Here is a 22,693-nt window from a genome sequence, read left to right on the forward strand (position 1 = left end):
CTCCAGACTCCTGTTGTTAATTGTTGGCTTACTGTCACACTTGATTTTTACACAATGGGAATATGAAGAATAGGCCAAAAGCTGCTGCAAGCTTATAATCTTTTTTAAAGATTCAATTGATGGCCTACCCCATTTCCTGCAGTATTTATTATAAATAAAATGAGTGCCTAGGAATTTCTTTTTAATGGTTTTTGATTAAAATGCCTTTTAGTCATCTCAGGCTTATGAGAGGAAAATTAGTATGTCCACTAGAAATTAAATACTTTTGTTGCTGGTCTCTAGGTGTGGAATCTAGTGAGCAGTAAGGGCCCCAGTACCAACAAGGGTTTCTGCATTGTGGATTCTTCTGTGCCGTGATATGATTTCTTTAGGTTTGGAGGCTATGTTGGGAGGCTGAAGTCAGCCCGCTGGGACTCGCACCTAAGAGAAGACATTCCTTAGGCAGCATATAAAATGATCGGGATGTTCCTGCAGTTTCTGGCTTTGGAGTGACATGTTAACTATAGCTATGTAAGTCAAGTTTAATCCCAGAGGTCAGAAGGTCCCTGAGATATACTGAAGTTTTGTAAATATGTTAGTTTAATACTGTTTAGATAAATCATTACCATGAACTATCAAGCAGAAGCTCCGAGCAGGGGTGCTCAAAAGTTGGTGTGTCTAAGTGAATCGGGAGCTGGGTACAATGCAGATTCTAGGCTCTGGAGTTCTATCCTGGAGATGGAAATTCCACACGCCCAGGAAGGTGTTTTACAAACGATGGCAGGTCAGTCTGAATCACTTTAAGCAGCTTGTGTGCTACACTTTGAGAAACAGTGGGTTAGGGAATGAGAATTAATCTCTTTGCCTTACTTAAATATACTGGGCATAAGTAAAAGTTTTTTCTTTGAAGTACTGTCAGGCAGTAGTTGTGAATTTGTACATAAAGGGATGTAAAAGTAAGTTGGGAAGATGGGGATTTGGGCTACTTTGGTAGTTGGGTGGGCGCACCTTAGAAATTGTAAAACTGGAACAAAAACTTCAACTTCCTGACCTGTTGAGATCCCTTTTAGGAACAAAAGGTTGGTCAAGGGAAAATTCGGTGGTTGGGTTGCAATGATTTGGTATTTTATGGTAATATAAATTCACACTTTAGTTGTAAAGAATTGTTAGGGTAATTGATTAGAAAGCAGCAACCAGAATTGTGAAACCCTTAATGAATGAACCTCTAAGTAGGTGAGGGGACGTGCATTTGGGGTGTGCGTAGGTGAGTAGAAGATGGTAGTGGGCATCTGAATCATTAAAATAGTAAATGATGAAACTAGTCATTGGCCCCCTATGCACAATTTCATTAGAAAAACACTTATAAAAACTTAAGCATGTATCTTTGCTTTGTACTTAGTTCTAGGAATTTAACCTAAAGAAATGGAGCTATACAAATTTATATGCCAGAATATCCATCATATAGCAATACTTATAATAACTAAACTTGGAAAACTAGGAAAGTCAACTTTCAGGGTTATGGGTTATATATATTATATGATTGTCCAGAGAATAAAACACTCATTGAAGAATGACATGAGAAAATGCTCACCAATGAATGTTAAGTAACATGAGGATATAAACACGTTACATACAGTATAAATATAGTACATAATATACATGTATATGTATTTCTAGAAGCAAAGTGTCAAAATAAACTTTATCTCTGGGGTAAGTTTCCAGGTGACTATCCTTTTATAATTAGAAAAAATTTTAATTATGAAGGTATTGAAGAGAAATTGATTTTCATTTTATTTAATGTCCTATTTAAAAAATTGTATAGTTACACCATGAAGACATTATAAAAGATCTCAAGTGAATATTAGAACTAGTAACAATTACGACACTTCATACATTTTACAACTAAATAACAGTTTGGAGTTTTTTTAAAAAAAGTCATTTTTACCTCAGAAAAACTCCTAACTTAAATGTAGAGGAAGCAGGTCATTTGATCTGAACCACAGGTTAAGAAATGAGGGAACACAGTATCTAATTCATGTTACAGTGATTTGACTTTTCCCCTGTTAAAAAAAAAATTGTTTCAGCTTTGATTTTTATTATTTAATAACTATAAAAGCTATTACTTACTGTGTGTATGTGCCAGGCACTGAGTTCAGTGTTTGTCCTCACACCCTACCTTAGGTTGAATGAAAATAAATTACCAAATTCCAAAGCTCTATCATAGTGCACTAAGTACACTAATGTTCTACTTCTCACGCCTGTGGGCATGGAAATGAGATGTCAGACAGTAGATACTGAATTCAAGCTTTTATTTTCATAAGCAGAAATAACTATTTTTGGGGTTAATTATAAGACTTTTTCTAAAAAGCAATCCAGAAAGTGAAATTCCCCCTAACAGTGTTACATTTCTTTTAAATGTATTATTTTTTCTCTTTTTACAACAAAGGCTCATGTACCTGGTATAGTCAGTCCCGAGTGCCAGTACAGGCACGTCAAGATACCTACTATGTCCCCTCAGCAGCCTAGTAGGGGTGCACAGCGTGTCATCACAACAGGGTACCAGAATGCCCATTACTGTTGGAACGATTCTGGCTGCAGTTTTAACTTTTGAGCAGTCGGTTACCTCGTATAAAATTCTAGGGTGATGTGTGTGTCTGACCTAAATGACCCTAGTCGCCGTAGCTTTATACCTCTACAGCACTGCCTATTAAAGTAAGGCCAATGGCGGTCATGCTCCAGTAGAACAAAGTGCTTAAAGTGGAAAATGTGTTTATTAACATTCAAACTCCCTTCATACAAGGCCATATAAAAATTCTTAGCATTCTGATTATAAGTCTATAGTTTCTACGTAGTTACAATGATGTATAATATAATTTAGCTTTTCATAATAAACTGTTTATATACATCATTAGTTCTGTTAAACATGAAGCAATTATTTTCAAATCCAATACTTGAACAATTTCCTCTGTACATAGTTTAGCAGGGCTAATCAGCGCAAGATGCTCTTTATTGAGAGGTATATTATCTGTGTGTGAGCGGTTGCTGAAGTTTGGTATTTTTGTACACTACTTCCTTTTTACTTTGATCACAACACAAAAACCTTAAGGATACTGAAATTCGGTAAGTTAAGTCCAGAGACACGTATTACTTTGGCTAACGAATCAAATTCATATGCAATACTATAGTATTAAAAACCTTAAAACTTGAAATCTGACGTTCCTTTCAGGATGAAACTACTTGGGAAAAGAAAGGAAAAAGCTTTGTGTTTTATTGCCAATCGATGGGAAAATGCTAAATCACCTTGCTGCCTCTCCCTAACGGTGGCCACCTGGGGCAGTACCGGACCAAATCCCAACTCCACAACTCTAGGCTAGGTACCGCTACGGAGGTGGGAGCTGGCTGAGCTCATGCGAGGTGCCCACAGCACTGACTGCACACTGTGATCTAATAATTGCAAGCTATACTGAGAATTCTTTTTTTATGTTTTGGCTATATTTCATTCCAGAATAAGAGCTGATTTGATGCTTTAGTTACAGCACCAGTCTGTTATTACTTGTTAGTTAAATGAAGTACACTCCTGCAGATAATACTAGATTAAAAAAAACCCACCTGTTTCAGCAAGATTAAACTGTAGGATACTAAAAAATAAGTTATTTCTACAGAAATCTGTGAAGGGAGAAAAAAAAAAATCAAATTCTATACCTAACTAAACATTTGAAAGGGAAGTGGCCCGGGCGCCCACCCGGTCAAACCGTATTTGCTGTGCTGTAACGCCGCTCGCCGGGCTGCAGCTGGACCACAACACTGTGCTCGTTAACGCCACTTTCTGTGTCACTGCTCTCAGTATCGTCATTGTCGTCCTCCTCATAGTCTGAGGACTCTGTCACGTTCTGATGCGAGCGGGACTCCGACAGAGCCCCAAACGACTGGGTGCTGGCAGAAGCCACGGGCCTGAGCAGAGGGGTATGTTCTGACACTTCGTTTTCTTCCTGACTGCTCTCCGTGTCCGACTCGGAGTCCCCTTCCGAAGAAACAACTTTCTGCTTGCAGACTGGACAGGTTTTTTTGGTTTTAGTCAGCCAAGGGTCTACACACTTGCAGTGATAGGCTGTTGAGGCAAAATATACATCTTTAAGAAGTATACTGCGGTTGTGAACATTTTTAATTTTTTACCATGTTTATTAATGTTATTCTGATCTATATGCATCATGTAGGGACAAAAGAAAAGTGTAAATTTTTATAAATACATCTCCATCCTTTAATGAGACCACTAGTTAGTACAGGGCCTGGCTTAGCGTGTGCTAATAACTATTTTTTGTCCCCTTCTAATACTGAACCTAAATATAAATTTACTATGTCAGCTCAAAGCAACATGTAATTATTCGTACCATGGGAACAGGGAAGGATTCTGAGCTTATCTCCATCTTCATACTCGTCCAGACAGATGGCACATACATCATACTCATCTCCTGTGACAAAAAGATAGTAAACAAAACCTATTAGAAGATATAGAGAAGTGTTCTTAACTTTTTAAATTTTTCAAGTTAGGTTTTCCTCAGTAATTTTAATGCTTATGATTTATCTATCTTTAAGCGATACCTGTGGTTTTCTGTCAGAGCAGCGGCCTGCTTTAACTTCAGGAAACTGAAGTTTTAATTTAAATAATCTTTTACCTAAAATAAAATATGTCAAATTTGTTTGCCTTGATTACCTCAGCAAAAGTTTTAAAGAATTCCATTAGTGTTTTATATAACTATTCAAATGCTAGTTCTGAAATATTTTGTGCCACAGACAAAAATTTCACTACTTAGACTTCTTAAAGTCTCTTTTTCTCCTAAGTAAAAGTGGAAAATGTTAGAACATACTCAGTTAAAAAACTATATAGTAAATAAAAACACATTTGGAGTGAGACACTGAGCTTCAAATCTCCGACCCACCACCTGCCACATCCGTGTTTCCAGGCAGGTTACTTAGGCTTTGACCTCCAGTTCTTTTATCAAATCTGGGGAAGACTCTACCTACCTTGTAGGGCTGTGAGGATGACATGAGATAATGTGAGCAAAGGGCCAGGCACATGGGACATAAGCATTCCCTAAATGGTGCCTATTAATATCTCTGCCCTTTTTAATTTCTTATTGTTGAACTTACCACCTTTAAATCATGAATGTTTATTAATTCATAGCTCTTTCTAGAATTCAAGTGTAGTTGTAAGTTTTTTAAGGAAATGGCCATCTTACATCATACTTGAGTCACACAGTCTTGAGTCAGTAGTGGCTTTTTGTGCAGTAACAGTGACCACTGTGACTGTTTTCAACTCAGTGTTTTCTGTTAAAGGAATATGTTAGGTAAAAACTTACAAAACTCTCAGGGAACAAACAGTTAAGTTCTGTGCCCATTTCACACACATTGGACAAAAAGCCCATGTCTGGACAGCAGGGCTGGATGAACACAACACAATCCCACTGACATGAGTCATTTAAAATGACACATTCAGGAGGAGTCATAAATAGAAAGTTTCAATGAAAATTACTATTGTTCAGTATCAAATACGTTCTGTAACAAACACAAGGTTCTGTGTTAGAACCTTGTGTGTGGAATTTGGTGAGGCTGATTATACCCATCTCAAACTACTAAAAGATGAAAGGACTCCAGTATTTCTGTATCTATTTATATATAGCTGATCCATTTACATGGACTTAGAGGACAGATTTAATACATTAAACAATTCAATCATGGCTGATTTCTCATACAAATCAAGCTTTCAGTCTCATAACTTTTGATAATGTCCATTAAAAACAGAGAGCTGATACAACTGAACAGGATCAGACTGATCCAAGGCTCCAAACCTCATACTGCTAAGGTAGGGAGGTTAGCCTGCAATATCCAGGTGGACCCAATGTAATCACAGGGTCCTTAAAAGTTAAAGAGGGAAGCAGAAAAGTTCAGAATCAGAGGGAAATGTGACTATGGATGAATGTTCAGGGAGTTGCAATGTTGCTGGCTTTGAAGTTGGAGGGGAGGAGGGTCATGAACCAAAGCATATGATGAACTCTAGAAGCTGGAAAAGGCAGGGAAATAGATTCTCCTGTAAAGCCCCCGGGGGAAAATGTAGCAGCCGTGCTAACACCTTGATTTTAGCCCCGTGAGACCTGTGTTGCACTTGTGACCTAGAGAACTAAGACAGTAAGTCTGTGCTGTTTTAAGTTTATGTTTGTGGTAATTAGTTCCCACAGCAATAGGAAATGAATATAGGCAATATCTGGGTTAGCCTTAAATGTATGGAATTGAGGCTTCAGTCACTGAATGCTTGGAATTGTTCGAAGTGATGGATTTATCCTGATCTCCCTTATTTTCTAGCCACAGCACTATTTTGAAGATGACAGGTCAAGATTCAAAGGTGTAGTTTGTGGTCATGGACCAAACTGGAACCTAGTGCTCTGCAGAGCATTGACCCCCGATGGCCTTAGACTGGTGATGAGATGGGAGAGCACATGCTAGACCACCGGGAGTGCTCATCCTGGCCGTTCAATGTTTACCTATGTGCCCTTGTGCAAGACGCTTACCTGTATGTTCTAGCTTTCCAAAGAAAACCAAGTGTTAACGTATCTGTGTTAGGACTGTTGTGGATTAAAAGTGATAATGTAAATAAAGTACTTTACATACACAGTGCTTGGCACATCCAGAGCCTCTTAACCAGTCTCCGCCTGAAGAAACTGGCCCAGTGGGTGTGCTGGCATGTGACATGATACACCGAAGGCTGTGGCTAGCAGGCTGCTCTCTAGCAGCCCCATGTGCTTCTTTCCCATGAGACGAACTGTACGCTTACAGGGAATGAGCGGCAGTGGCCAATGAACCCATTTGTTATACTGAGGGTAATTATGTAATTTAATTAAATGTTCAGTAGCCCTTGAACTGTGACTGTAAAATACTTATGGAGTCATTTGAAAACTAGGTTAACTGTATCAAGAGTACTTTTAATATAGCCAAAATTTGATTAAATGAGATATAGTTGAGAAATCTAAAAAAAAAAAGGACAAGCATATATTAACAAAAAGAATGAAAGCAGAATCCAATTTCTTTCCCATTTTAAAATACCTGAAACTAAAAATAGCAGAAAATGCATTATGTACCTTAACAACTTTGAAATCCAGTCAGTGGATTAATATTCAAGGCCACGGCCCAACATCATACAACTGTTGAATGGATTTATATTTAACTTAAAGATAAATTTAAAGCATTTACTTCTTTATGATTTACAACTTTAGCAGATTTTTGTCTGCTAAATTTTTCCACTGGTTCTGGTAAGATTAAAGGGCTATAACAAGTGCTAAGAAATGTTAGTTTTGTTACCATTAGCACCATTCTTGAAAGTTTTATTCCTTAGTATAAAACAGTGGTTCTCAACTGGGGAGGATTTTGCCTGCGCCCTCCCCCCAAAGGGGGGGCGGTATTTGGTGATATCTGGAAACTTTTACTTTTCAAACTGGAAGCTGGTGCTGCTGGCATCTAGTAGGTCAGTGATGCTGCTAACCACCCTGCAGTGATCTGGACAGCCCTCAAAAAAGGAATTATCCTGTCTAATTATAAACAGTGCTGAGGCTGAGGACCCTGATATAAAACACATCCAGGCTTTCTCAAACACTTTGCCAACTTACTAGTGGCTGGACGGTTCACAAGTCGTAGGAGGAGTGAGATTCATGTTTGTTATTTTTGTCTGGAATGTTTTTGGTATTATTGTTATTTGAATAATACTTCAGAAAAATTTCACGAAGGCACTTTTAAAGTTTCATCAATCTGGAAATGTTAAAATATGCAGGTGTACAGAACTGTGACTTTCCCCTCTAGACCTCTCTCCCTAGTTTTTCCATGAAACCTCGTCATCAGGTAGAGCAAAGGCACTGACCCATCAGAAGAATCACACAACGCCTTAAGGTGGCCTCTGCAGTGGCGTGAACTGACTGCCGGGCCCGGCAGCCTTGATGCCGCTCCCCTTAGAGCCTGCATTCAGTCACCACGCCCGGTAAACTTGTATCTCTGAAATGTTCCTGACTGCTCCTCTGTTTCCTCAATTACTCTGGTCCAACTGCCTGGATTACTGTAAGAGCCCCCCCAATCTCCCTTCTATTCCTGCCCCATGTGCTGCTTCTCCAAGTCAATCCCATTTGAATGATTCCCTTAGAATAAACCTTAGCTCCTTATGATGGACTCCTGAGAGCTGCCTACGACTGGACCCTGCCTCCCACTCCCATCTCATTTCACGCCAGTCCACCCTCCTCCACCCCTGCTTCAACCACACTGGCCTTCTTTCAGTCTTGAACAAGCTAGTACGAAAGTTAGGTGGGGACCTGCATTGAGCAATGTTGTAACAAAAACATCTAGACCTGAAATTAGGTACAGAAAGAGGAATCACTATTTCTAGAGATGACCCCAAAATGAGCTAGTTTCAAACAATCTAGTCAGTGCAAATAAACTGATGCAGAGCTTAAATGTTGGATTTTATAACAAACTAGTCCAGGCCGTAAGTCAACGAGGATAGGTTTTCTCAAAATAAAAAGACAGTGAACGTTCAGAGCTAAACACAGTGTTCATGAGAAATAATGACTTAACATACACGTTTTAAATAATTTGCCTAGGGAAGATGTAGCGTTGGATTCATGAGCTTCACAGCAAAAACTACCGTCCTTGCAGAGAAAGTGCCCACCTTTTTCCCTGCTTTGCCAGTAAAACAAAACAAAAACTCACAATGGAAGCACTTTCTAGCAAATAAAAATAAATTTAATCTGCTGTTCTCTCCTCCTTCATACCAGTTCCCAAGAAATCTGAGCAAAAGACAACATGAGAAAATATTTTTAAAGCCAGATTTGCTTGAGAAGTCTTCCTGATTATTTAAAGCCCTGAGCAAAGGAACTAATATTTACTTTTAAGGTTAGTGTAAAAGCAGTTAATGTAGCTATAAAACCTAACAGGTAAAGCATGCCATAATAGGTAAAGAAATAAAAAAACTATAAAAGTATTGTTCCATTTATATGTAATCTGCTATAAAATGCTGTATTACTTTTTCAGTCTTTGAAATAAAATCTTCCGTATTACCTTGGAAAATCTCAATGTTTATGCTATAAAAGAAAAATCCCTGCTACCTTAATATTTCAAATATGAAACCCACTTTTTAAAAGTCACTTTTATCTCAGAGATCTGTCTCTTTCACATGCTGGTGGGGTAGGGAGGTAGCTCCCATAAGGATTTTTCATCTGCTATGAAACACGGTATGTAGTAACCGGTCCTCATGGTTATAGACTTGGAAAAGTGCATTAACCAAATGACACAGGAAACTCAGAAACCACAGTTTCAGCTGAAGAGCAATTTTGAGAATAATGACTAATAAATTTATAAGGAAGCTGGCTGCTTCAAAAGCAAGAAAACAACCAAAAGGCTATTATTTTGTATGTGCTAGAAATGGCTGTCAATACTTAAATCATTTAAGTATTAATCAGCACAAACATTTCTAGAAGAGCTAAAGTAAAGATCGGTGAGATAATTAGGAATAATTAAGATAATCAGTCCCCAAAGTACAAAAAATGTGTGCAAGTGTGACTAACCTTTGCAGATATGCTGCTTGTGGTAAGGCCTCGAGTTACATGGGAGAGTTCCAAAAGCCAAATTCTTTTTGGTTCATTGACAAATTATTTCCAAAATGTTACCGATTCCCCCAACAGTAACATTTCCACTACATTCTGAGCCTATAAGAATTCTTTCAAGCCCTGGCCCGGTGGCCCAACTGGTTGGAGCGTCGTCCTGTGCACCAAAAGGTTGTGGGTTCAATTCCCGGTCAGGGCACATACCTAGGTGGCGGGTTCCATCCCCAGTGGGGGCACATAGGGGAGGAAACCAATCGATGTTTCTTTCTCTCTCCTTCTCTCCCTCCCTCTCTGTCTAGAATCAATAAAAACATATCCTTGGGTGAGGGTTAAAAAACCAACGTGAACCGTTTTGAGACTCCCATGGCTCGGTGCTATCACAGGAGTGATGAGTGGGCACGGAAGTGTCCTATACTTCCTTCAGGTTTTCAATCATATAATAGTTGAATCTACAACTATAAGAAAATTGCAATAATTAATTGGGATTTTTTTCTTTCTTCTACCTATGCATACTTTGTCAAAACCATCACAGTGTACCAGAACACGCATAACAAATACACCTTCCTTTTACTTTAATGCCACCTCATAACCACAGCATTCTAAAACAAAATGTAACTAGCTTACACTTAGGGTTATTGGAAAGAAACTGCCAAGTGTAATATTTATAAAGTTACATTTTAAGCTGCTTCATGATTCTGGCAATCCTTTACTTTTCCATCAGAAAAGAAATGTTTAATGACTGATTTTTTATGACACTAATACTTTATGATTTTTATTTAAGGGGTTATGTTGTTTTTGTAATAACTGCTACATTTGTTGAGCTGTTGCTGTGCCAGGCACTGTTATAAGCATTCACATACTAATTTACATCTCCCACCCACCCACCCACCCGATGAAGCAGCTACTGTTAGTCCCATCTACACATGAAGGGACTCCTCATGTGTTAAGAAACTTGCACAAGGTCACACGGTCAAAATGGGTGATCCAGAATCCCAGCCCAGGTCTGTCACTGTCACGCTCCAAGGTCCAAGCATGTGCGGTATTAACTTCTAGCACATGCAATAAGAATTTCACATTGAAGTAATCCCCTTTGATTCAGAGTGTGTAAAGGGTAAGAGGCTAAGAAGTACTCTTAAGAAGCCACTTATTAGAAATTAAGATGTTTCCAATTCATAAACCAGAACATTCTTTTGGTCTTCAGATTGTCACACATGGAAAAAGAACAAAGACTTTTTTATTCCTATCTCCCATGGCTTCACATTTTTATAAACCTTTCTAGGATGCTACAAAATAGCAATATTCTACAACTTTAATTAAGGTTCAAACATTTATATGCTGGCAAATTTTTGGGAGGCTTGAGGGTAAGAATAAAAATGACTGCCTTAGAGACCATAAATAAATCCACGTAACAAACTTAAAACCCAAGACTAAACACCGAGTGAGCATTGACCAAATTCCATTTTGGGTAATTTTTTTAAAAACCCAACTTTTCCCTGTATTCTAAACAGCCATTCTGTATTAATCCTTACTGGTTGTAACTTGGATGCATTATGCAGATAAACTACAATTGCACCCAAGATCTTTCTGAATAGAGAACCAAATAGATTCAAAATTTGTCATTATCCTGAAGTTAAAAATAAAAGTTAAAGGGATTTTAAAATGGTAGATATTATCATATCTCAAGTACTTAAAAAGCATTTCCTTGTACTAAGTCCTAAAGGTTTCAGGGTTTTTTCATTCCTTTTCAGGCCACTAGAAAGCGTACAATACTCTTCCACAGCCAACTTCAACCACCTCAGATTTATGTACGTCCTTAAATACTTGTGTGTTCTAATCCTATAATTATTTTTCTTTTCCTTCATATAAAGGTATTTAAACAAAAAACCTGAGAAGCCTCTGGTACACTTGGGTTTAAAGTGGAGTAGGCATTGGGCCTACATTACTTTGGCATAAAGCAGAATTTCTTCTAGATGACTTCTGCCTATTGACTAGATTGGGATAATATTTTTTACAACTCTCAATGTAGCAAAGGTGACTTTAAAAATCATATATGTATACACACACATACATATATATAAGAACTTTTAAAAAGCAATCATAATACTATTATCACATGTAGCAAAATGAACACTAATTTAACTCATCCAATACCCAAGGCATATTCAAATTTCCGCAATTGTCTCAAACCTGTCTTTTTACAGATGATTTACTCAAACTAGGATCCAGACACTGCATCTGATGTTCATAATGTTTGGATGATGACTTAAGTCTCAATCTTTTTTTTTTTTTTAAATATATCTTTATTGATTTCAGAGAGAGAAAAGGCAAGGGAGGGAGAAACATCAATGATGAGAGAGTCATTGATCGCCTCCCGCAACCCGGGCATGTGCCCTGACCGGGACTCGAACCCCGATCGCCTGGATCCTAGGTCCACACTCAACCGCTGAGCCAGGCCGGCCGGGCACACTGACTTTTTTAAGATGGCTACAGCACTATGCTAATCATTCCATGTTCAGACCAAAAAATTCTACTGGCTCAATGTTACCTCTATGCAAATTAAGGGTAAAAACAACACGCCCTCAAAGCACTTTATTGCTATCTGCCAAAAAATAATCACCACAAATACAAAAATCTCTCCTGAGGAAGAATGACTGAGAACTTCCCAGAGCCGTGCAATGTACAACCTGTGCGATCGCATGTTGCCGCCTGGATTCAGAATTCTCGGTAAAGAAATTCCCGCAAGAAAGAAAACGTGAGTGCGACTCCGTTTCGGCGAACTGCATTACTCCAGTCCTTAAACTGAAAGGCACGGAGCACATCAATTTCCAGCACTGTCATTATCCTGAGCCGTGAGCCTAACGAGCTTTTCACTCCAGACCAGGGAGCCCCATGCACCTTGACTAAGGAAAATAACCAAGTGTAACATTTTGGTAAAGGAATAACTTTTTTAAAAATTAAAGTGGTCTCCAGTTCTATGTTCACGTGGAGACCATTCTGACTTTATCCTTTCCGTAATTATGACAAAATACGACTTTTTCAAATAACAACTATCAAAATGTGTTTAATCTGCCCCTTTTAAGAGGTAATTCATCCATTAATGATTGCAATTGGTTCTAAATTTCTCAGAATTTGGCTTACAATGGCATAATTGTTAAGTATGCTGAGAACAACTTTTTTTACTGTCAAATCACCTGTGCAAATTGAAAACTATCTACTGCCAGTGGATACAAAAGGGTATTTTAGCAAAGGTTTGAACTCTGACAGTGGATGGTAAGTTTAATATTTTTAGGGCCAGTGTGACTGAATTTAAATGGTTTGTGATTTAACTACAATTTGGGGCAATGAGCAAGTATCTGAGTTCCTACTAAGTGCGGTGCTAAGTATGATTGTTTCTTGGAAACTAAAAATAATGTAATTATGCAAAGAAAAATGTCTTTTAGATGTAGACTAATGAACAATTTTAGTATGTGAAGCCTATCTCGCTTATGTATTAGGGATCTGCAAAAAGATCCATGTCTCCTTCTTGGTGCATATTCATTACTGTCTAGAGCACAGCATGTGCCCAGGATATATACGCTGCATACACGCACAGATATTTCAATCTGAAATTTACTGTATACGTTAATGTGTAAGTTACTTAAGGACAGTACTTTAAAAATATATTTTTAAAAAGCAGTCTGTATAAATCGGTAATATTAACGAATAATTTTGTCGGTACTAAAATACTAAAGATCTCAGACAAGACAGGTGGATGTGATCAGACCTAAAACTTTCCAAGGATACTGGATGGACATGGCAATTTGTAAAGTAACAGTTCTCATATACCTCTTGTGGGATGGTAAACTGGTATAAACACCTTGGAGATCAACTTAGCACAGTGCAGTAAATTTGATGATACACATATTCTATGACTTAGTAGTTTAACTCGTAGGTGAACAGATGATCTAGAGAAACGCACACATGTAACCAAGGTGGTCTGAAGAAGTGTAAGTAGAAGGGTGGGGGAGAGGGCAGACACTTTAGCCTTGTACTCACAAGGAAAAAGCTGGACAATATGAACAGTCCTGTAACTAGTGAAGAGACTGAAGAGCAATCAAAAAACACGGTATGTGCATATAATAGAGTATTATACAACTTTGAAAAAGGAAAGTCTGTCACATGCTATAACATTAATGAACCTCAAGATTATGTCAAGCAGAACAGGCCAGTCACAAAGGGACAAGTACTGTATGACTCCACTCATGAAGTATCTAAAATATTCAAAAGTATAGAAATGGAAGACAGAAAGGTGGTTACCAAGGACTAGGGGATGGTGGGAGGGGAAATTAGTGTTTCATGAGTGTGGAGTTTCAGTGTGGCAAGATTTAAAATTTCTGGAGATCTATAGTACAACGACGTAATATACTTAACACTACTGAACCATACGCTTAAAAATGATTATGGCAGTAAATGTGATGATGTGTGTTTTTTACCACAATAAAAAGATAAAACTTAAGCAAACAAAAGGGAAAATAAAGACTTTTCAGACAAACAAAAACTGAGGGAACTTGCTGCCAACAGACCTACCTTGGGAGAAATGTTAAAAGTAGCTGCAGAGAGAAGGAAAAGGCTAGAGGTGAGAAACGCGAATATACATAAAGGAAGGCACAGCACTTGAGAAGGACTGAGCGAAGGAAGGTAAAACCTTGTTCTCACTCCTAACTGATTTCACAGATCAGTCTGTTCAAAACAGCGACAGCTACAACGTACTCAACTGTATATGCTTGTCTGTGTTTACAGATGCTCATGTGAAAAGAATGACAGCAATGTCCCTAGTGCTATGGGAGGGAGGAATTAGAAATATTTTGTTATAAGGTACTTTGCTGCCAGGAAAGCAGTATAGTATCTGAAAGTGCACTTAGTTAGTTGTACAGTGCAAACTCTAGGACAGTCACTAGAGAAAAATTTGAAAAGTATAATTAATAAACTAAGACAGGAGAGAAAATGAAATCAGAAAATGTTCAGTTGAAACCGCAAAATGCAGAGAAGAGTAGAAGACATAAATAGAAATAAAGAGCAAGGGCAGGTAGAAGGGTGGCTGCCTCGGAGTGGCGGGAGCAGGGAAAGGGCAGTTATGTTTACTGGGGACAGGGCCTCGGTTGGGGGGATGGAAAAGCTCTGGAGATGGACGGTGGTGATGGCTGCAGAACAGTGTGAATGTGCTTAATGCCATTGAACTGTACCCTTAAAGATGGTCAGTTTTACATTATGTGTATTTCACTACACACTTAAAAATGGTTCAAATGGTCAATTTTATGTAATGTATATTTTACTACAAAATATACAATAATTGTATGTCTATGTTTGCAGGTGGGGCGGCCTTGACAAGTTGATTTTAAATTTTACATGGAAATGCCTGGTGTCAAGAATAGTTCAAAAGTGTTAAAGAACAGGTGGGAGGACTCTCTCAGACATCAAGACTTACCTAAACCTGCAGTAACTAAAACAGTGTGATAAGGAGAGACAGTAAGACCAACAGTCCAGAAACAACCACACACACAGACCCTTGAGCTATGTCAGATTACACGGTATTTTTAATAACTAGCTCTCAGACAACTGGATATCCATATATGTATGTGAAATATCAAACTGTAAACTCCTTAAATGGACCCCCATTTTACAGAATCAATTCAGGTGGATTAAATACTCAAATGTGAAAGGCCAAACTATAAAGCTTTCAGGAGATAATATAAATATTTATATGATTTTGGGCTAGGGAAGAAGTTCTTTTAAAATATGCAAAACACCACCATAAAAGATAAGAACGTTAGTCCTGTGGAAAATAAGCCACAAACAAGAGGACAGTCCAAACACATAACATTAGTGAAGAGCTCATTCGCCCATACCATGCCTCCAGGTGGGAGCTGTGAGGGGACATAAAGAAGTCCTCCCTGCATATGGAAGGTGGGGAGGCGACACCCTCACAGGAAAATGACATGAAAGGTAATTCATGAGAGTGAAAATCCAGCTGGAGGTAAAAATACAGGTATTTAACCTCACTGGCAAGGAGAGAAATATAAATTAAAACTACGAGACATATTTATAAACTGATCAATTTGGCTAAAATTTAAGAGTCTATCAGTACAAAATATTTATAAATATGTGGGAGGGACAACAGGAACTCCAATACGCTGTTGGTGGGAGTATAAATTGGCACCATCATTACTTTGGAAATGATTTTGCACTATCCAACAAAATTGAAGATAGGCATATCCTATGATCCAGCTAATCTACTTCTAGGTAGGCACCATAAAGAAATTCATGCTCATATAAACCAGAATGTAAAAAATGTTTTAGAAGTGTGGTCTGTAATAGCCCTAAACTAAAAAGAGAACAAAAAACAACTGTCTATTAATAGTAAAACGGATAAATTAATATATTTATAGGATGAAATGAAGGTGAGTGAACTGTACATATACATGTTATAAAGTGATTAATTTCACCAAAAAAAGCTGTTACTAAAAGAGGTATGACAAAATAAAACATGCAATTCAAAAAAAGGGAAGAGAAAACCATACTGTTTTGCAGTGCATGCATAGGTGGTAAAACTTAAGAGAAAGGAAATGAAATGATTATCATAAGCCAGGATAGTGATTACTTCCGGTCAGGAAAAAAAGATTATAATCTAGAAGGGGACAGAGTAGTTTCTAGGGTGCTAGTACTGCTCTATTTCTTGAACTAGATGGTTCCAGAAATGTATGTCATATACTTTTCTGAATACATGTTATACTTTACACTTAAAGCAGGGAGTGGTAGTAAGGATAAGCACCACTCCATACAGATAAACACAGCTAGAGAAAAATCAGTATGCTGATGGGTTCATAACCAAGAACCTTAAAGGGGGGTTCAGGCTGCCAGGCAACCGTATTACAATCCCCTAGTCCACTGGCCTGCCCACTCTCCCAGAGTAAAACATCTTATCTTAGTGTCCTTAAATCTCCAATATCTCCTGTCCTATCCTCACCCTCAGTTGATGGTTGTGTTTCCTACTTCACTGAGAAAAATGGAAGAACACTTCCACAGACTTGCCACCATCTAACAGGGTTTTGCACCCACATATTTTACCTTCCCTTAGCTCAGTTCTCCATCTAAGGCCAATCCACCTATTTGTGCACCATATCTCATCCCTTCTTCCCTTCTCAAAGACATAACTATAGCCACTCTCCCATCTGTCACCTGCATCACCAATTTCCATCAGCAAACATGCTGTTATTACTTGATCCAACTTCCCCCTGCAGCTACTACCCCATTTCTTTGCTCCTCTTTGTAGTCAATTTTCTTGAAAAAGTTGTCTGTAGTCATTCTCCAATCCCTCTCCTTCCATTTCCTCTTAAACCCACCAAAATTAGGTTTTTGGCCTGACCACTGTCAAAACTGCTCATCAATATAATAAACTCTAATGGTCAATTGTCATAATTGTCCCATGTTCTGTATCTATCAGGAGCATGTGACACAGGTTATCACTCCTTGCTCCTTGATAAGCTTGCATCACTTGGCTTCTGGTAAACTACTCTCTCCTGCTTCCCCCTGTATAACTGGTCACGCCTCCTCAGCTTCCACTGCGGATTTCTCCTTACTTCATGTTGGAATATCCCAATACATCTTTGGTATTCTTCTGTCCATCTTTTCTCGTTCTCTTGGCAATCTCATCTAGTCTCATGATATAAACACATCTTTATACCAATATTTCCAGTTCAGACCCCTCTCTTAAACTCATTTATAATGTCTAGTAGACATCAGAAATTCCACATATCCAAAACGAATTTTGTACATTTTCCCCAAAAACCTGCTCTACCATTTATTAAACACCTCTATTTCTCTTTAGGGCAATGCCATTCTTCCTGTTGCTGAGACAAAAACTCTGGAGTCACCCTTGTTTCCTCTCCCCACATCAGTAAACCCAGAGTATTCCATCTTCTAAATATATCCAGAATTTAAGACTTCTTCACCTCCTCCACTGCTACCCCATAGTCCAAGCCACACTCGGATCTCGCTTGGATTACTGCAGGAGCCTCCTACCTGGTCTCTCTGCGTATACCCTCGAACCCTCTACAGCACACCTATTCTTTTTTTCTTTTTTTTATCTTTATTGTTGAAAGTATCACCAATGTCCCTTTTCCCCCCACCTCTACACCTGTTCTTAACATAGCAGCAGAAAGGTCCAGTTTAGACCTTATCTTTCCTCCGTTCCAAATCCTTCACTGGTTACTCATCTTACTCAGAGGAAAAGCCAACTACGCATGCCCTTTTTAGCCCAGGACAGTATCAACACCATTTCTTAAAACTTTTTCCCCCTGAGTTTAGAAAACACAAAAATAAACACATAAAATGGAGCCTAAAAAGTGATTCCTAAAGCCAGTCCTCAAACTACTTCTGGTCTGTGAATAGCTTTTATTTAATTCTCACTGTGTGATAACAGTGCAGTGCATTTTTACAGATGTCCCTTTTTCTTTTAACGTGTTTTTTCCTATTTTTGTTGTTGTTAAATTTTGTATTTTTCATAAAATAATGGTTATTGTAAATGGTAGGTTTTTAAACATTTTATTACTTGGAAAATAAAAATCTGGCAGAACTAAGTGTTAATGACTTTTCTATTTCTTTCTACTCTCTATACATTTTCTTGCTGAATTAAAAAAAGGAACATTTTTACTGGTATATGAAATTGAAAAGCTGGGAACTGCTAGCCAAAAGGATTTAACAAGCATGTACCTGCACTAAAAGCTCACTAAAGCATAGGTAGGAGAAATTATATTGGTTAGAGTATTAGACCCACACCCCTCTCCAGCTCTGTCAGTACTGGCTATGTGACATTAGTTTTTGCCTCTCTGACCCTCTAGTGCTTCACCTATAATACCCTTTACAGTTTCCATTTCATAGAAATGTGAAAATTAAATGAGATGATGTATTTAAAACATAATGACACCCAATAGCTACCTATGAGTTTAGTTAATGCAGTGTTAATGCAATGGTGTGTGCTGGGAGAGAATGAGAAGGTCCATGGGAACAGACCACCCAAGCACAGAGGATTTTATCCACTGATGTTTTAGAACTACTAGCACATGGTAAAAAGCATTTGGTCAGTTTCATTACTGTTTTTAAATTCTCTGCAGACAATGTACCCTACCTGCCTTCATGAGGATACACCAGAGCAAACGAACATTTCCCACATCCACTCATTATTAACTGAGTGTTAGGCACAGTGCATGGCAAGGACTCAAAAGGTAGTATTAAGAGTCTGGTCACCATGTGTTCTTACATAAACTAAGGGTAATTATTTAGAAAATAAAAATATTTACTTACCTTTTTTGAATTTATGTATAGGAAGTTTCTTAAGTTGATCTTTATGAAGTCTGTTTCTTCTGGCTCTATGTCTATCCTGAAAAAATTTTGTGATCTAAAAATAAAAGGGGAAAAGAATCAGATACTAAACATGCAAATAGAAAATGGCCATTAAAATAACCAATATCTTTTTAAGTTTCTGGATAGCTGCTGAAAATCAATTCAATTTACTTAAATCCTAATGGTGATATTAATGAAAGCATTAAACTACATTAGTGATTAATTACCCCACTAAATTATCCTTTGAATTTTTATTCATTGACTTAAATTATCTTTAATTTACTCTGACAAAACATTATAAATAACACGTATGTTTGAAAAAATACAAATGGTAAACTACAGGTTATAAAGAAGATCAAGAAGAATGGGAGGGTTGAAATCCCTGTAAGTTATAAACTAAAAAAGTGTTCCAGCACACACTTGTTGGTCACTGCACTTTCAGTTCTAGCAGAAGAATACGGAACACCTCTACTACAAATATTCAGAAGTGCTAGATAACATACAAAAGATTTTTAACTATAAATTACTATGCTTGCAAGAATAAAAAGGAAGTCCACAGGGCTAGGACCAAATGCCAAAAACAACATCCATAAAAGGAAATTCTGACAAATTTAACTACATCAATGTTAAGGACTTCTGTCCTCAAATAACGCTGTTAAAAGATAAAGACAAGTTACAGACTGGGAAAAAAATATTTGGAAGCTGCATTATCTGATAAGGGATTTGTATCCAGAATATAAAAAGAACTCAAAACTCAGTAATAAGAAAACCAACAACCCAATAGAAAAAAATGAGCAAAATACTTGAATAAACACTTCACCACAGAAGAGCTAAGGATGGCAAATAATCACTTGAAGAGATGCTCAACAAATAAGTCAACAGAAAACTAAAATTCAAATCACAACTACTACTACTATACACCTATTAGAATGGCTAAAATTAGAAAGACTGACTATACCAAGTATTGGCAAGGAATCAGAGAAACTCACACTCTGGTACACTAACAGTAGGACTGAAAACGGTACCACCACATTGAGAAACAGTTTGGGGGTTTCTTATAAATTTAAACACATTTACCATATGACCCAATCATCCCACACCTACTTGTATTTACCCAAATCTGTGGTTGCCTAGAGTTGGGGGTAAGTGGGACATGAAGGAGAAACTGAAAGGGGTTAGAGGGAGGGATTGCCAAGGAGCATGAGAAAATTTTTTGAGCGGACCGATATTTCATTATCTTGATTGTGGTGATAGCGTCACATATATACATATGTCAAAACATGCCAAATTGTACAATTTAAATTTAACCGTACATCAATAAAAGCTTTTAGAAAAAAAACTGACAGTGACCACTAGAAGAATAACAATATAATGTAAGCTTTCAAACCAGTAGCAGAAACAGACAAGAGAAAGCGAGAGAGAGAAAAAGGGCGAAATTAGTCCAATAATATATATAATCACAAAAATGTAAGTAGATTAAATTAATTTTTTTTTTTTTTTAAAGTGCATATTAAAGAAAAAACTTCAACCATATGCTATCAACAACTCATTAAGACAAAAATAAAGGTAAAAAGCAAAGGGATAAATATAGACCATGATAACACCAAGCAAAGGAAAAGGTAGTAATCAAGTAAAATAGAATTTAAGACAAAAGTCTTTAGGAGACATTCATGACAATGATAACAAGGACATTTCATCTAGAAAATGACAAAATTATAAGAGAAATACACAAATTCACAAGCTCAGTAATTTACAGCTCAAGAAGACAAAAAATTTAAAGACCACAGACCTACGCTGCCCAATATGGTAGCCATCGGCATACGTGCTCTGAGCACTTGAAATGCAGCTGGTCTCAACTGAGACTCGCTATAAAAGCATAAAACACACACTGGATCGCAAAGACTACAAAAAGAATGTAAAACATATTTTATAATTATTTCTATTAATGGAGTGGTAAAATACATTTTAGCTTTATTAGGTTAAATAAAGATAGTATTTAAATTAATCTCACTTGTTTCTTTTTATTTGTTTAATTTGGCTAGCAGAAAATTTTTAATTATATTAAATGACTTGGGGTGGTGAACATATAATATAATAAACAGATAACATATTATAGAACTGTACACCTGAAACCTATAATTATTTTAACCAATGTGACCCCAATAAACTAAAAAAAGAAGAGATGATAGATGATGATAGATGACAGATAGATAGATAGATAGATAGATAGATAGATAGATAGATAGATAGATAGATGATAGATAGATAGATGATAGATAGATAGATAGATAGATAGATAGATAGATAGATAGATAGATAGATAGATAGATGATAGATAGATAGATAATAGATAGATGATAAATAATAAACTCCAGCTCCATCGTTGTGGAACCACAGGCAAATTGCTTAATCCCTTTGAAACTCAGTTCCTCACCTGTGAATTAAGGACAATGATCCACACTTATTGGGATGACATGAAGTAACATATGGCCCCGGCTGGGTGGCTCAGCGGGCTGGAGTGTCACCCCATACCCCCAAAAGTTGCAGGTTTGACTCCAGGTCATGGCACATACCTAGGCTGCAGATTCAATCCCTGGCAGGGGTGCATACAGAAGGCAACCAATCAGTGTTTCTCTCTCTCTCCCTTCCTCTCTCTCTAAAATTGATGAAAACATAGATGAGGGTGAGGATTAAAAAATAAAATTTAAAAAATGAGAAAACATATGTATGTTATTGGTTACATAAAAATGTACAATTAGTGTTAGTTTTCTGCCAAAAAAATAACTATAATAAATGTCTCACAATATTGTTCTATTGCCTAGCACTGCTTTAGAAAATAGAAGAGTCCAAAAAGCTATAGATTACTGTGATGATGAGACAATTCTGTGAGTATACTAAAAACCACCGAACTGTACACTTTTATGTTATGTAAATTATACAGGTTATTTATTATTTATCTTCACTTTTTTTTTAGTTTATTGGGGTGACACTGGTTAACATAATTATACGTTTCAGGTGTACAGTTCTAGAATATGTTATCTGTGTATTAATACAAGAATAAACTCACAACTGTAAGCCTACTTTTGCCCCACCCTCTATTTTAATAAAGCTGTTTTAAACATAGTGAAAAAAAGACTAGACAAAACAAATGCACAAGCTCAAACAAAAGAACACATATGGAACTTTGCATACTACACTTCTTTGTTTACACAGGTGGGGAATGTTTATGAGATGTAACCAAAGAGCAAGTCTTTTTCTTTTAATTTTTTAAAATTGATTTTTAGAGGGAGGAGGAGAGAAATACTGACACAAGAACGAAACATCTATTCGCTGCCTCCAGCATGTCCCCACTGGGGATCGAGGCCGCAACCTGAGCATACCAAATAATCCATAACATACCATGTTTTCTGACCACAATGCAATTGAATTAGAAATCAACTGTGTGTGTGTGGGGGGGGGGGGACGGGGGGAGATATAGGAATAAATATGTATTTTGAACATTTAAAATAGTTCATAAGTCACAGAAGACGTCATAACGGATATTTGAGTTTCTGAGGGGTCCTTAAAATCAGCATGCCTGTTCGCCAACTGTATTCTAAATAACTTGAGAAATAAGATGATGAACTGACAGATGAAGACAAGGGGAACGCCTAACTCATTGGAGGAAGAGAGCACTTCTTATTGAACCACAGAATTAGATT

General features: G+C 37.3%; 1 protein-coding gene across 3 annotated transcripts in view; it reads right to left on the reverse strand.

Annotated features, from left to right (window-relative positions):
- Window positions 1-1,484: 1,484 nt before the first annotated feature.
- The window catches only part of RNF13 (ring finger protein 13), a 112,705-nt gene continuing 91,496 nt past the window's right edge, over window positions 1,485-22,693 (reverse strand). Inside the window, exons 8-10 of one of the 3 annotated variants that reach the window (XM_081138238.1) lie at window positions 18,954-19,047; window positions 4,368-4,448; window positions 1,485-4,087 (exon numbers count right to left, since the gene is read on the reverse strand). In XM_081138238.1, the coding sequence (XP_080994364.1) occupies window positions 3,726-4,087; window positions 4,368-4,448; window positions 18,954-19,047 (537 nt within the window). In that variant the 3' untranslated portion in view covers window positions 1,485-3,725. The remainder of the gene's footprint in view (window positions 4,088-4,367; window positions 4,449-18,953; window positions 19,048-22,693) is intronic. The other 2 variants (XM_081138240.1, XM_081138239.1) reach the window with 2 other exon arrangements.

This window comes from Miniopterus schreibersii (genome assembly GCF_964146895.1).
Source record: "Miniopterus schreibersii genome assembly, chromosome: 5".
NCBI lineage: Eukaryota > Metazoa > Chordata > Mammalia > Chiroptera > Miniopteridae > Miniopterus > Miniopterus schreibersii.